The 11114-nt window shown below is 43.1% G+C and overlaps 1 protein-coding gene across 1 annotated transcript; it reads right to left on the reverse strand.

Annotated features, from left to right (window-relative positions):
- Nucleotides 1-9549: 9549 nt before the first annotated feature.
- On the reverse strand, nucleotides 9550-10291 carry LOC101141508 (elongin-C-like). The gene is made up of 2 exons (XM_004059948.3): nucleotides 10011-10291; nucleotides 9550-9671 (listed from the first exon to the last, which is right to left on the reverse strand). Exons 1-2 carry the CDS (start codon nucleotides 10234-10236, stop codon nucleotides 9550-9552), a joined length of 348 nt encoding a protein of 115 aa, XP_004059996.1. The 5' UTR covers nucleotides 10237-10291.
- Nucleotides 10292-11114: the final 823 nt, after the last annotated feature.

Raw genomic sequence — 11114 nt, forward strand, 5'->3', positions numbered from 1 at the left:
TTAAGCTATCTGCCAACCTCAGCCTCTTAAGTACCTGGACTATAGGCACACACTACCATGCCTGACTAATTCTATTTTTTTTATTTTTGTAGAGACACAGTCTTGTTATGTTGCCCAGGCTAGTCTCAAACTCCTGGGCTCAAGCAATCCTCCTGCCTCAGCCTACCAAAGTGCTGGGATTACAGTCATGAGCCACTGTGCCTGGCTCACACACATATATCTATATGTTAGTCTACTAGTTTCAATGTAAATGTTAGTTGGAAATCGATGGAAACCAATTGATATTTAATAAAGTTTGCAGTTGAGCAAGGTAACTGGTTCCCAATTGCAGAATGGAATGAAGCATCCTGTTTCTATGAGCTTTTGTTTCATAGCCACCCAAAACATGGTGATTTAAAGCAACCACCAGGCCAGGCTCAGTGTCTCATAATCCCAGCAGTTTGGGGGCTAGGCAGGATGATTACTTGAGTCCAGGAGTTCAAGACCAGCCTGGGCAACATGGTGAAACCCCCTCTCTCAAACAACAACACCCCACCACCTTTTATTTAGGGTTTGTTTGTTGACAATTTAGGCTGTGCTTAGCCTGAGAGTTCTCTTGACTGGCTTCTGCAGTCACTGTCTAGGTGGGGTGGGGTTTATTGTTCTTCGTTCAAGGTCTCATTCCTCCAGTCATCCAGGTAAGGCCTGTTCACACATTGCTGGAGTATTCCAGCAGAGCTTGTATTGGGAATGCCTATGCCCCATCAGCCAGTGCAATCATGGGTGAGCCCAAGGTGGAAGGGCACTCAGTTACACAAAAGGGGCTTGGATATAGGGAAGAAAAGACACAGTGGCCTTTCTTTTCTGCAGTTGGCCACAAGGCCAGTGTATTATTGCAAGAGTCTAAGCAAGGGGAAGATCTTTATTGAGAAGTGATGAACATGTGGGAAATTCACATATTTATTTATTTGTTTTTTTTGTTTTGTTTTGTTTTTTTTGAGACAGATCCTCGCTCTGTCGCCCAGGCTGGAGTGCAGTGGCGTGATCTCGGCTTACTGCAAGCTCCACCTCCCGGGTTCACACCATTCTCCTGCCTCAGCCTCCTGAGTAGCTGGGACTACAGGCACCCGCCACCACACCCAGCTAATTTTTTTTGTATTTTTTTTTAGTAGAGATGGGGTTTCACCATGTTAGCCAGGATGGTCTCGATCTCCTGACCTCGTGATCCGCCTGCCTCGGCCTCCCAAAGTGCTAGGATTACAGACGTGAGCCACCGTGCCCGGCCAAAATTCACATATTTAAAGTATACAACCTGATCAATTCCCTTCTCTCTCTTCTATCATAATACTTTCCCTGGAAACTTTTTTTTTTCTTGAGACAGAGTCTCACCCTGTTGCCCAGGCTGGAGTGCAGTGGCACGATCATGGCTCACTGCAGCCTCAACCTCTCAGGCTCAAGTGATTCTCCTGCTTCAGCTTCCTGAGTAGCTGGGACTACAAGACACATGCCACCATGCCTGGCTAGTTTTTGTATTATTTGTAGAGATGGGGTTTTGCCATGCTACCCTGGCTGGTATCAAACTCCTGAGCTCAAGCAATCCTCCCATCTTGGCCTCCCAAAGTGCCAGGATTGCATGCATGAGCCACCGTGCCCGGCCTGATTCCAGGTTTGATAGAAAAACTCTTTCAACCAACTGCCTATTGGAAAAACTTTGAATCTGCATATGACCTGGAAGCCCCACTTCCAGTTGTCCCAACTTTCTGGACTGAACCAATGTACATCTTTTTTTTTTTTTTTTTTTTTTGAGACGGAGTCTAGCTCTATTGCCCAGGCTGGAGTGCAATGGTGCGATCTCGGCTCACTGCAAGCTCCGCCTTCCGGGTTCATGCCATTCTCCTGCCTCAGCCTCCTGAGTAGCTGGGACTACAGGCGCCCGTCACCACACGCGGCTAATTTTTTGTATTTTTTTCTAGTAGAGACGGGGTTTCACCGTGTTAGCCAGGATGGTCTCGATCTCCTGACCTCATGATCCACCCGCCTCAGCCTCCCAAAGTGCTGGGATTACAGGCGTGAGCCACCGAACCCAGCCGAACCAATGTACATCTTACACGTACTGATTGATGTTTCCCTAAAATGTGTAAGACCAAGCTGTAGCCTGACCGTTTTGGGGGCACATGTTCTCAAGGTCTCCTGGGGCTATGTTATGGGCCATCGGTCATTCATATTTAGCTCAGAATAAATCTCTTCAAATATTTTACAGACTTTGATTCTTTTCACCAACATCAATATGAGAATTTAGTTCATAATACAGACATATCACAAGTCAAGTCAGAAAAGGCAAATTATGTAAACAAAAAGTGCTTAGGAAACTAGAAAACTAGAAAATTTTTTTTAAAAATTAAAAAATTTTTAAAAAATTCCTAAATAAATAACTGATAGAAAAGAGAATGAGGGCTGGGTGCAGTGGCTCACACCTGTAATCCCAGCATTTTGGGAGGCCAAGGGGGGAGGATCATCTGAGGTCAGGAGTTCAATACCAGCCTGGCCAACACGGTGAAAACTTGTCTCTACTAAAAATATAAAAATTAGTCCAGTATGCTGGCGTGTGCCTATAATCCCAGCTACTTGAGAGGCTGAGGCAGGAGAATCGCTTGAACCCAGGAGGCGGATGTTGCAGTGAGCCGAGATTGTGCCACTGCACACCAGCCTGGATGACAGAGTGAGACTCCATTTCAAAAATATATATATTTTTATATATTTTTATTATATATATTTTATTTATATATATATTTATTATATATATACATATATATATATAGCAAGAATTAGATGCCATTTTAATAGACTTTATTTTTTTAGAACATCCACCAATGCTGCTTTGATTCAAGTCCACATGATCTGTCATCTGGGCTGTAGATAGCCTGGCACCCTTCCTGCCCATTCTGCAGGGGAACATCATTATACACATTTTTTTTTTAACACCCGGTGCTCTTACTTCCCTCCAGAAGGAAACCTAAACTCCAGTGTCCTCCACGATCTGACTCCTGTTTTTTGCTTCAACTCCATCTCTTGTTCCGTCACCCTCCTGTCTTCTAATCCATCCTTTGTATTAAGAAGCAAATTACCTAAACCTTTTAAATAAGGCAAAAGGATGACCGCATTTCTGTTCAGTATCATGCTGAAGCATTGTCTGACAGGCCTAGCTAGTTCTTTCCTTCTCAAGGCAATGTTCGTTTGTTTGCTTGAGACCTGGACTCTGTGAAGTTATTGCCAACCCACAGGGAATTAATCAATTGCAAATGATTTTTGTCCAGTCGAATTGCAAATTACTTCAATTGCTTCTGTTCAGTTAAAAAGATTACTCCTAAATGGCCAGGCGTCATGGCTCATGCCTGTAATCCCAGCACTTTGGGAGGCCAAGGTGGGTGGATCATTTGAGGCCAGGAGTTTGAGACTAGCCTGGCCAATACGGTGAAACCCCATCTCTACTAAAAATACAAAAATTATCTGGGTGTGGTGGCACATATGCCTGTAATCACAGCTACTACGCCTCAGGAGGCTGAGGTGGGAGAATCACTTGAACCCGAGAGGCAGAGGTTACAGTGAGCTGAGATTGCGCCGCTCACTCCAGCCTGGGTGACAGAGTGAGACTGCACCAAAACAAACAAATGAAAAAAAATGAAATAATGTGTTAATAATTTTATATTAAAAAATTATATTTCAGAAAAATATTTACCCCTTTTTTTTTTTGAGACAGGGATTCGCTTTTGTTACTCAGGCTGAAGTGCAATGGTGCAATCTCGGCTCACTGCAACCTCCACCTCTTGGGTTCAAGCAATTCTCTCGCCTTAGCTTCCCAAGTAGCTGGGATTACAGGCGCCCACAACCACGCACAGCTAATTTTTTTTTTTTTTGTATTTTTAGCAGAGACAGGGTTTCACCATGTTGGCCAGGCTGGTCTCGAACTCCTGACCTCAGGTGATCCACCTACCTTGGCCTCCCAAAGTGCTGGGATTGCAGGCATGAGCCATCACACCCAGCCAAGCACATTTTGTTGTATATTTGAAATAATCGAAATTTATTCCTGCAAACCACACAGATTTTTGTACATTTAATTTTAATTTTAAAAGATCTGTCAGCCATTGACAGATGAATGGGTAAACAAAATGTGCGTATATACATACAATATAATGAAATATTTTGTGGCCTTAACAAAGAACATTCTCCTGAGCATGGTGCCTCATGCCTATAATCCCAACACTTTGGGAGGCTGAGGTGGGAGGATCACTCAAGGACAGGCATATGAGACCAGCCCGGCCAACATGGTGAAACCCCATCTCTACTAAAAATACAAAAATTAGCCGGACATGGTGGCGCACACGTGTAATCCCAGCTACTCGGGAGGCTGAGGTAGGAGAATCGCTTGAACCCCGGAGGTGGAAGTTGCACTCCAGGCTGGGTGACAAGAGTGAGGCTTTGTCTCAAAATAATAATATAAAAAATAATAATAATAAATAGAAAAACAACAAAAAATAAAAAACAAATTAGCTAATTGGGAGACTGATGTGGGAGGATTGCTTGATCTCAGGTCCTTGGGATTGTAATGAGCTATGATTGTGCCACTGCACTCCAGCCTAGGTGACAGAGTAAGACCCTGACAAAAAAGAAAAAAGAAAAAAAAGAGAGGAGAGAGAGAGAAAGAACATTCGGACACATATACAGCATACATGAACCTTGGCAATATTTCACTTAAGTGAAATAAGTCAGTCACAAAAAGACAAACAGTGTATACTTCCGTCTATGAAGTAGGTACCACAGTCAGAATTATAGAGACAGAAAGTGGTATGGTGGTTCATTAGGGGCTGGGGAGGGTGAATGAGGGATGAGTGTTACGGGACAGAGTTTCAGTTTGGGAAGATGAGAAGATTCTGAATATGGAGGATAGTGATGGCTGCTTAACATTGTGAACATACTTAATGCCATTGAATAGTACACTTAAAATGGTTAAGATGGTGAACTGTATGTTATGTATATTTTACCATCATTTTAAAAATTGCAAAAAACTTTTTTCTTATTGTTCAGTTCCTCCCAAACTTGCCATCAACGAAATTTTCCCCATCACTCTACCCAGATCGCTGTTTCTAATGTTTTCCATGCCATTAAATGTGATGGATATTCTTCAGCCTTTATTTTGCTTGGCCCTATAGTATCGTTTTACATGATTGTTAGAAATAAAGCTTGGAGTCATAAAGAAAAATGAGCACTCAAACAAAGGATTTCTCAGCAAAGCAAATTTACTTCTGCGCAGAAGGGTGCTTCTCATAGGGTTGGCTGCTACAAGAGCACCCTGAACAAAGGAGAGTAGAAACTTTTATTCTTAATGCGACTCTTGACTCTGTGTCCTTTCCCCGTTGGCTGGGGTCGGACAGCACAATCGAAACTAGACTTGATTGGTTACACATTTAAACTGTCTTAGATAAGGTGGGTGTGTGATGGGAGAGAGGGGAGAGGAGGAAGGGGTCTTCTACAGAGGACTAGACAGCTAGTCTATTCTTAAACAAGGAAAGAAATGTGAGCTGGGGCTGTGGCATATCTGGGCATGCAGCAAAATCAGAAAGAAGAAAAGGAGAAGAAAGGGGTACTTGGAATTAGAGAATAAGAAGCTGAGCAGGCTGTTTGAAGAGAAACCTTGCTGTATCTCACAATGGTTGACTCTCCCTCTCTTGAAACAGGACTTATGACATGTCCACAGCCTGTTTAACGCCCTGTAGCCAACGCAATCACAAGGGATTCACGGAAATAGTTGCATCTCTATTTTCTTCTGTGTTACCTTGAGACCCTTAGGCACTGGGATTACAGAGAGATGGGTCTTTGTAGCTTCTGCGACACATTCCAGAGGGAAAAACCTCTTTATTTCAAAGCCAAACCAATAGTGATGAAAGCTCTTCCAAGAATAAAGAGGCCCCAAGGGGTTGGGAGGTGCAGAGAGAGTCACCTGGCTTCAGAGCTGCCTTCTTGGAAACAGAATTAGAACACATCATACCTTTCTGCCATTTGCTCTTGATCCCAAGGGAGCCGAATGGGTTGGAGAGTAGAACATCACTGGAACAGTGGATTTAATGAGGAAGGATGAGACATCAGCTCCCTGGGGCTTGAGAAACCATAAATACTTCCCTAGAACACGTCACCTGGACAGTTTCCTGACGCCACACTCGTGCATCTTAGAGAGGAGAGTTAGGATGACTTCATGACAAGTTCTATCTCCCCGCCTTTCCCTGCTAGATTCTGTCTTCAGCGTTCAACAGTCAGGGGAGGAAGACATCATACCAGCATTTTTTTTTTTCAAGCAATGTCAGTTGAGTGACTCACACTATCCTTGTTAGTACCGTGTGTGAAAAGGATTTAAAAAGTAGTGTGGGGAGGAACAGAGATGGAGGCAACAGGGTTGATAACATCTCATGATGATTTTTTAAATGTTTCTAGAATTCCCTTACCTGGTTATATATGTCTTTTAAGGCATTGCAACTTTTGGGAGGCTGAGGCAGGTGGATCGCTTGAGGCCAGGAGTCTAAGACAAGCCTGGCCAACTTGGTGAAACCCTGTCTCATCTAAAAATACAAAAATTAGCTGGGCATGGTGGCAGATGCCTGTAATCCCAGCTACTCGGGAGCCTGAGGCAGGAGAATGGCTTGAACCCAGGAGACAGAGGTTGCCATGAGCCAAGATCACGCCACTGCACTCCAGCCTGGGTGACAGAGTGAGTGAGATGCTGTCTCAAAAAAAAAAAAAAGATTCTATTGCAACTGTTTCTGTCACCTCCACCTCTGATGGCCTTTCACTCTGGAAACTAGTGACTTTCTCAATGTCAGTAGGAACTGGCACTTCCTTGAGTGCATTCCTTTCAGTCTACCTGCTAACACCTTCCTTTTTCTTCTCTAGTATAATATAATAGTTCTCGGCCGGGTGCAGTGGCTCATGCCTATAATCCCAGAACTTTAGGAGGCCGAGGCGGGTGGATCACAAGGTCAAGAGATCGAGACCATCCTGGCCAACATGGTGAAACCCTGTCTCTACTAAAAATACAAAATTAGCCAGGCATTGTGGTGTGTGCCTGTAGTCCCAGCCATTTTGGAGGCTGAGGCAGGGGAATTTCTTGAACCTGGGAGGCAGAGGTTGCAGTGAGCTGAGATTGCACCATTGCACTTCAGCCTGGGCAACAAGAACAAAACTCCGTCTAAAAAAAAAAAAATCAACAAAGCAAAGCAAAACAAAACAAGTATGTATTAAATGTTCACTCTGCACCAGATGTTACATATATTATCGTTGCAATTGTGAATGGACTTTTTTTTCCTCTTATTTTTTCTCATTGGTGTTTGCAGATACATAAGAAAGCTGATGACACTGATTAGTTGTAATTAATTGTGTTTAAGTTGACTTTTTTTTTTTGAGACAGGGTCTTTCTGGGCTCAAGCAAACCTCCTGCCTCGGCCTCCCAAGTAGCTAATTTTTTTAAAATCTATTTTTGTAGAGGCAAGTGTCTCATTTTGTTGTCTAGGCTGGTCTCAAACTCCTGGCCTCAAGAATTTCTCCTGCCTCAGCCTCTCAAAGTGGTGGGATTACAGGCAGGAGTCACAGCACCCAGCCAGGCTGTTACATTTTATTAAATGAATTTTAGCTTATGTTAAAACCATGGTTTCTTTTTCTGCCTTGCTCTATTCATGCATATACTTTGTTATCTGACTTGCCGATATTAAATTTTTTACACTCTTAGGATAAACATTCATTAGTAATGGAGTGTGTTATTTTATCCAAAAGATAACTTCATTTCACTCCCCTTTCAGGCTTTTGCATCTGTTGTCAACATGAGATTAATTTGCAGATTTCTCGTTTGTCTTATATGCGATTTTTTTTTTTTTTACCTTCATTCAGCTTTCCATGATGAGTACAAAACCTTGGGGAATATCTGGATAAAGTAAAATTTTCTAGAATGTGATCTGGACTTGCCACAAAGAAACTTCAGTTTCGTCAGGCTTCATGGTGTATTTGTCTAAATATTTAAGTAAAAAATAATGCTGGCTGGGCACAGTGGTTCACGCCTGTAATCCCAGCACTTTAGGAGACTGAGGCGGGTGGATCACCTGAGGTCAGGAGTTTGAGACTAGCCTGGCCAACATAGTGAAACCCCATCTCTGTTAAAAATACAAAAATTAGCCGGGTGTGGTGGCGAGCACCTGTAGTCATAGCTACTCAGGAGGCTGAGGTGGGAGGATCGCTTAAGCCCAGGAAGTGGAGGTTGCAGTGAGCTATGATCATGTTACTGCACTTCAGCCTGGGCAACAGACCCAGACCCTGTCAAAAAAAAAAAATTGTTTCACATAACTACAGTGCAATGATCACAATCAGGAAATTGGCATTAATACCATATTATATATAGTATTATAGATATATAATACACTATTTGCTATATACTATATTATTAATATAGTAATTAGTATACAGCATTAATATAATACTATAAAATTTACAGAGCTCATTTTTTTATTTCTTCTCATTTATATTTTAATTATCCCAATAATGTCATCTATAGCAAAAGAAAGACTCAAGTCATCCATTACATTTGATTGACATGTCTTTTTTGCCTCCTTTAATCTGGAACATTTCCTAGACTTTTTTTTTTTTTTTGAGATGGGGTCTTGCTCTGTCACCAAGGCTGGGTGGGTTGCAGTGGTGCAATCATAGCTCACTGCAGCCTCAACCTCCTGGGCTCAGGCAATTCTCCTGCCTCAGCCTCCCAAGTAGCTGGGACAACAGGCATGTGCCACCATGCCCAGCTAATTTTTGTATTTTTTGTAGAGAAGGGGTTTCACTATGTTTCCTTGGCTGGCCTCAAACTCCTAAACTCAAACGATACTCCCACAGCCTCACAAAGTGCTGGGATCCCAAGTGTAAGCCTCCATGCCTGGCATTTCTTTGTATTTTATGGCACTGACATTTTTGAAGAGCACAAGTGAGACATTGTGCCCCTCAAGCTCAGTTTGTGTGATGTTCCCTACTCTTTAAAGTTCTGCGTCTTTGGCAGGAATCTCACAGAAATGATGTTTCGCTGTTTCCAGTGAATCCTATCAGAAAGCACATGTTTATTATGTCCCATTAAGAATCTCCTTGACCATGTAATAGGGGTGCTATAAAATCAGTGTTAAGATAGATGGTTGGGATTAGAGAGTCCATTTTCTAGAATTCTATTTTGTTTGGGACGTTATAAAATGGATATTTAATATGGGTGGTTAACTATGAGATATTTCTTCACGCCTGTTAGAATTGTTTATTATTATTATTCTTTTACCTATGAATTGGCGTTTTTGTTTATCAGTTTGTGAAAATGTCCTTAATTTGTTGAGGTAGCAAACAAATTTCAACTTTGATTGCTATGCAAAACCAGAAGATAATCTGCTTTGCAATGAACTTTATACAGTTCAGCTGCATATAGGCAACATGCTATATATGAAAAAATTGCTAACTGAACTACAGGTATTAAATACTGAAATGAGTTAACAGTTTATTATAATGTATTTAACAATCTAGGAAGTTCGCAGCCATCAGCAGTTCTAGTGCAATTTCAGGCGCAACTGGGAATTCGGGAATCTCGGTGGAGCTGTTAGTGTAGCAAACCTTGTACATAAAATACATGCATACTTTATTTATTTATTTATTTATTTATTATCATTATTATTATTTTTTTTTTTTGAGATGGAGTCTCGCTCTCTCGCCCAGGCTGGAGTGCAGTGTCGCGAGATCTCGGCTCACTGCAAGCTCCGCCTCCCGGGTTCACGCCATTCTCCTGCCTCAGCCTCCCGAGTAGCTGGGACTACAGGCGCCCGCCACCACGCCTGGCTAATTTTTTTTGTATTTTTAGTAGAGACGGGGTTTCACTGTGTTAGCCAGGATGGTCTCGATCTCCTGACCTGGTGATCCGCCCTCCTCGGCCTGCCAAAGTGCTGGGATTACAGGCGTGAGCCACCGCGCCCGGCCACATGCATATACTTTTGATAGCACATGTGAAGGGATCTCTCTAAAATGGACCTCATCGGCTTCCTTCTCAGCAAATTGACCTGGGCCACTCAACATGGCTTTTATCGTGCCCGATGTTAATGCACGTTCTTTTTTGACAATAAATTCATGGCCATCAGATAATATCAATTTGACATACACGGCATCAGGGCCTTCACAGCCACCGTAGGTTTTCTTCTCGCCATCCATTTTGTTCTTACGAAATTCTACTTTGCTTCCCCAGGAACTTTAGTAGTTTCTCGTCAGCCCCACAGCCAGCACAGCAGGGTCCGTGTGTACTGCCACAGCCCCTATTCCAAGGCCGCCCCACCCCGCCCCGCCAACCCAGCTGCCTGCTCCCGTGGGTGGGTTCAGGGGCAGTGGAAAGAATTACTTCAGCTGGGTCAGAGCCGCTTTCTGTGACTGGTGGGAGATCCGTGTAATTTTTTTTTTTTTTAAGACATGGTCTTGCCCTGTCACCTAGGCTCAAGTTCAGTGTCACAATCTCAGCTCACTGCAGCCTCGAACACTGTGGCTCAAAGCGATCCTCCCGCCTCAGCCTCCTGAGTGGCTGGGACTACAGGCACATGCCACCATGCCCAGCTAATTTGGTTTATTTTTTTGTAGAGAGCAAGTCTTACTGTGTTGCCTGGGCTGGTCTTGAACTCCTGGCCTCAAGCAATCTTTTCATCTCAGCCTCCCAAAGTGCTGGTATTACAGGTGTGAGCCACCATGCCTGACCTTAGAATTATTAACCATTACTAGCGGTTAGCTAACAATTGGCTCTATTATTAGCTAACTATTAACTAACTATTCACTATTATTAAAAAGACAAGAGTTGGCAAGGGTGTGAAGAAAAGGGAACCCCTTGTGCCCTGTCGGTGGTAATGTAGATTGGAGCAGACATTATGGGAAATAGTGTGAGGGTTTCTAAACGAATTAAAAATAGAGGCCGGGTGTGGTGGCTCACGCCTGTAATCCCAGCACTTTGGGAGGCCAAGGCGGGTGGATCACTTGAGGCCAGGAGTTCAAGACCAGCCTGGTCAACAAGGTGAAACCCTGTCTCTACTAAAAAAAAAAAATACAAA

This window comes from Gorilla gorilla, chromosome 20 (genome assembly GCF_029281585.2).
Source record: "Gorilla gorilla gorilla isolate KB3781 chromosome 20, NHGRI_mGorGor1-v2.1_pri, whole genome shotgun sequence".
NCBI lineage: Eukaryota > Metazoa > Chordata > Mammalia > Primates > Hominidae > Gorilla > Gorilla gorilla.

Coding starts and splice junctions, on each gene's coding strand:
- LOC101141508 (XM_004059948.3), bottom strand. CDS start 10,236: ATGGATGGCGAGAAGAAAACCTACGGTGGCTGTGAAGGCCCTGATGCC. Junction 9,672..10,010: donor GCTATCAAAAGTATATGCAT/GTGGCCGGGCGC, acceptor AAATAAATAAAG/TATGCATGTATTTTATGTAC.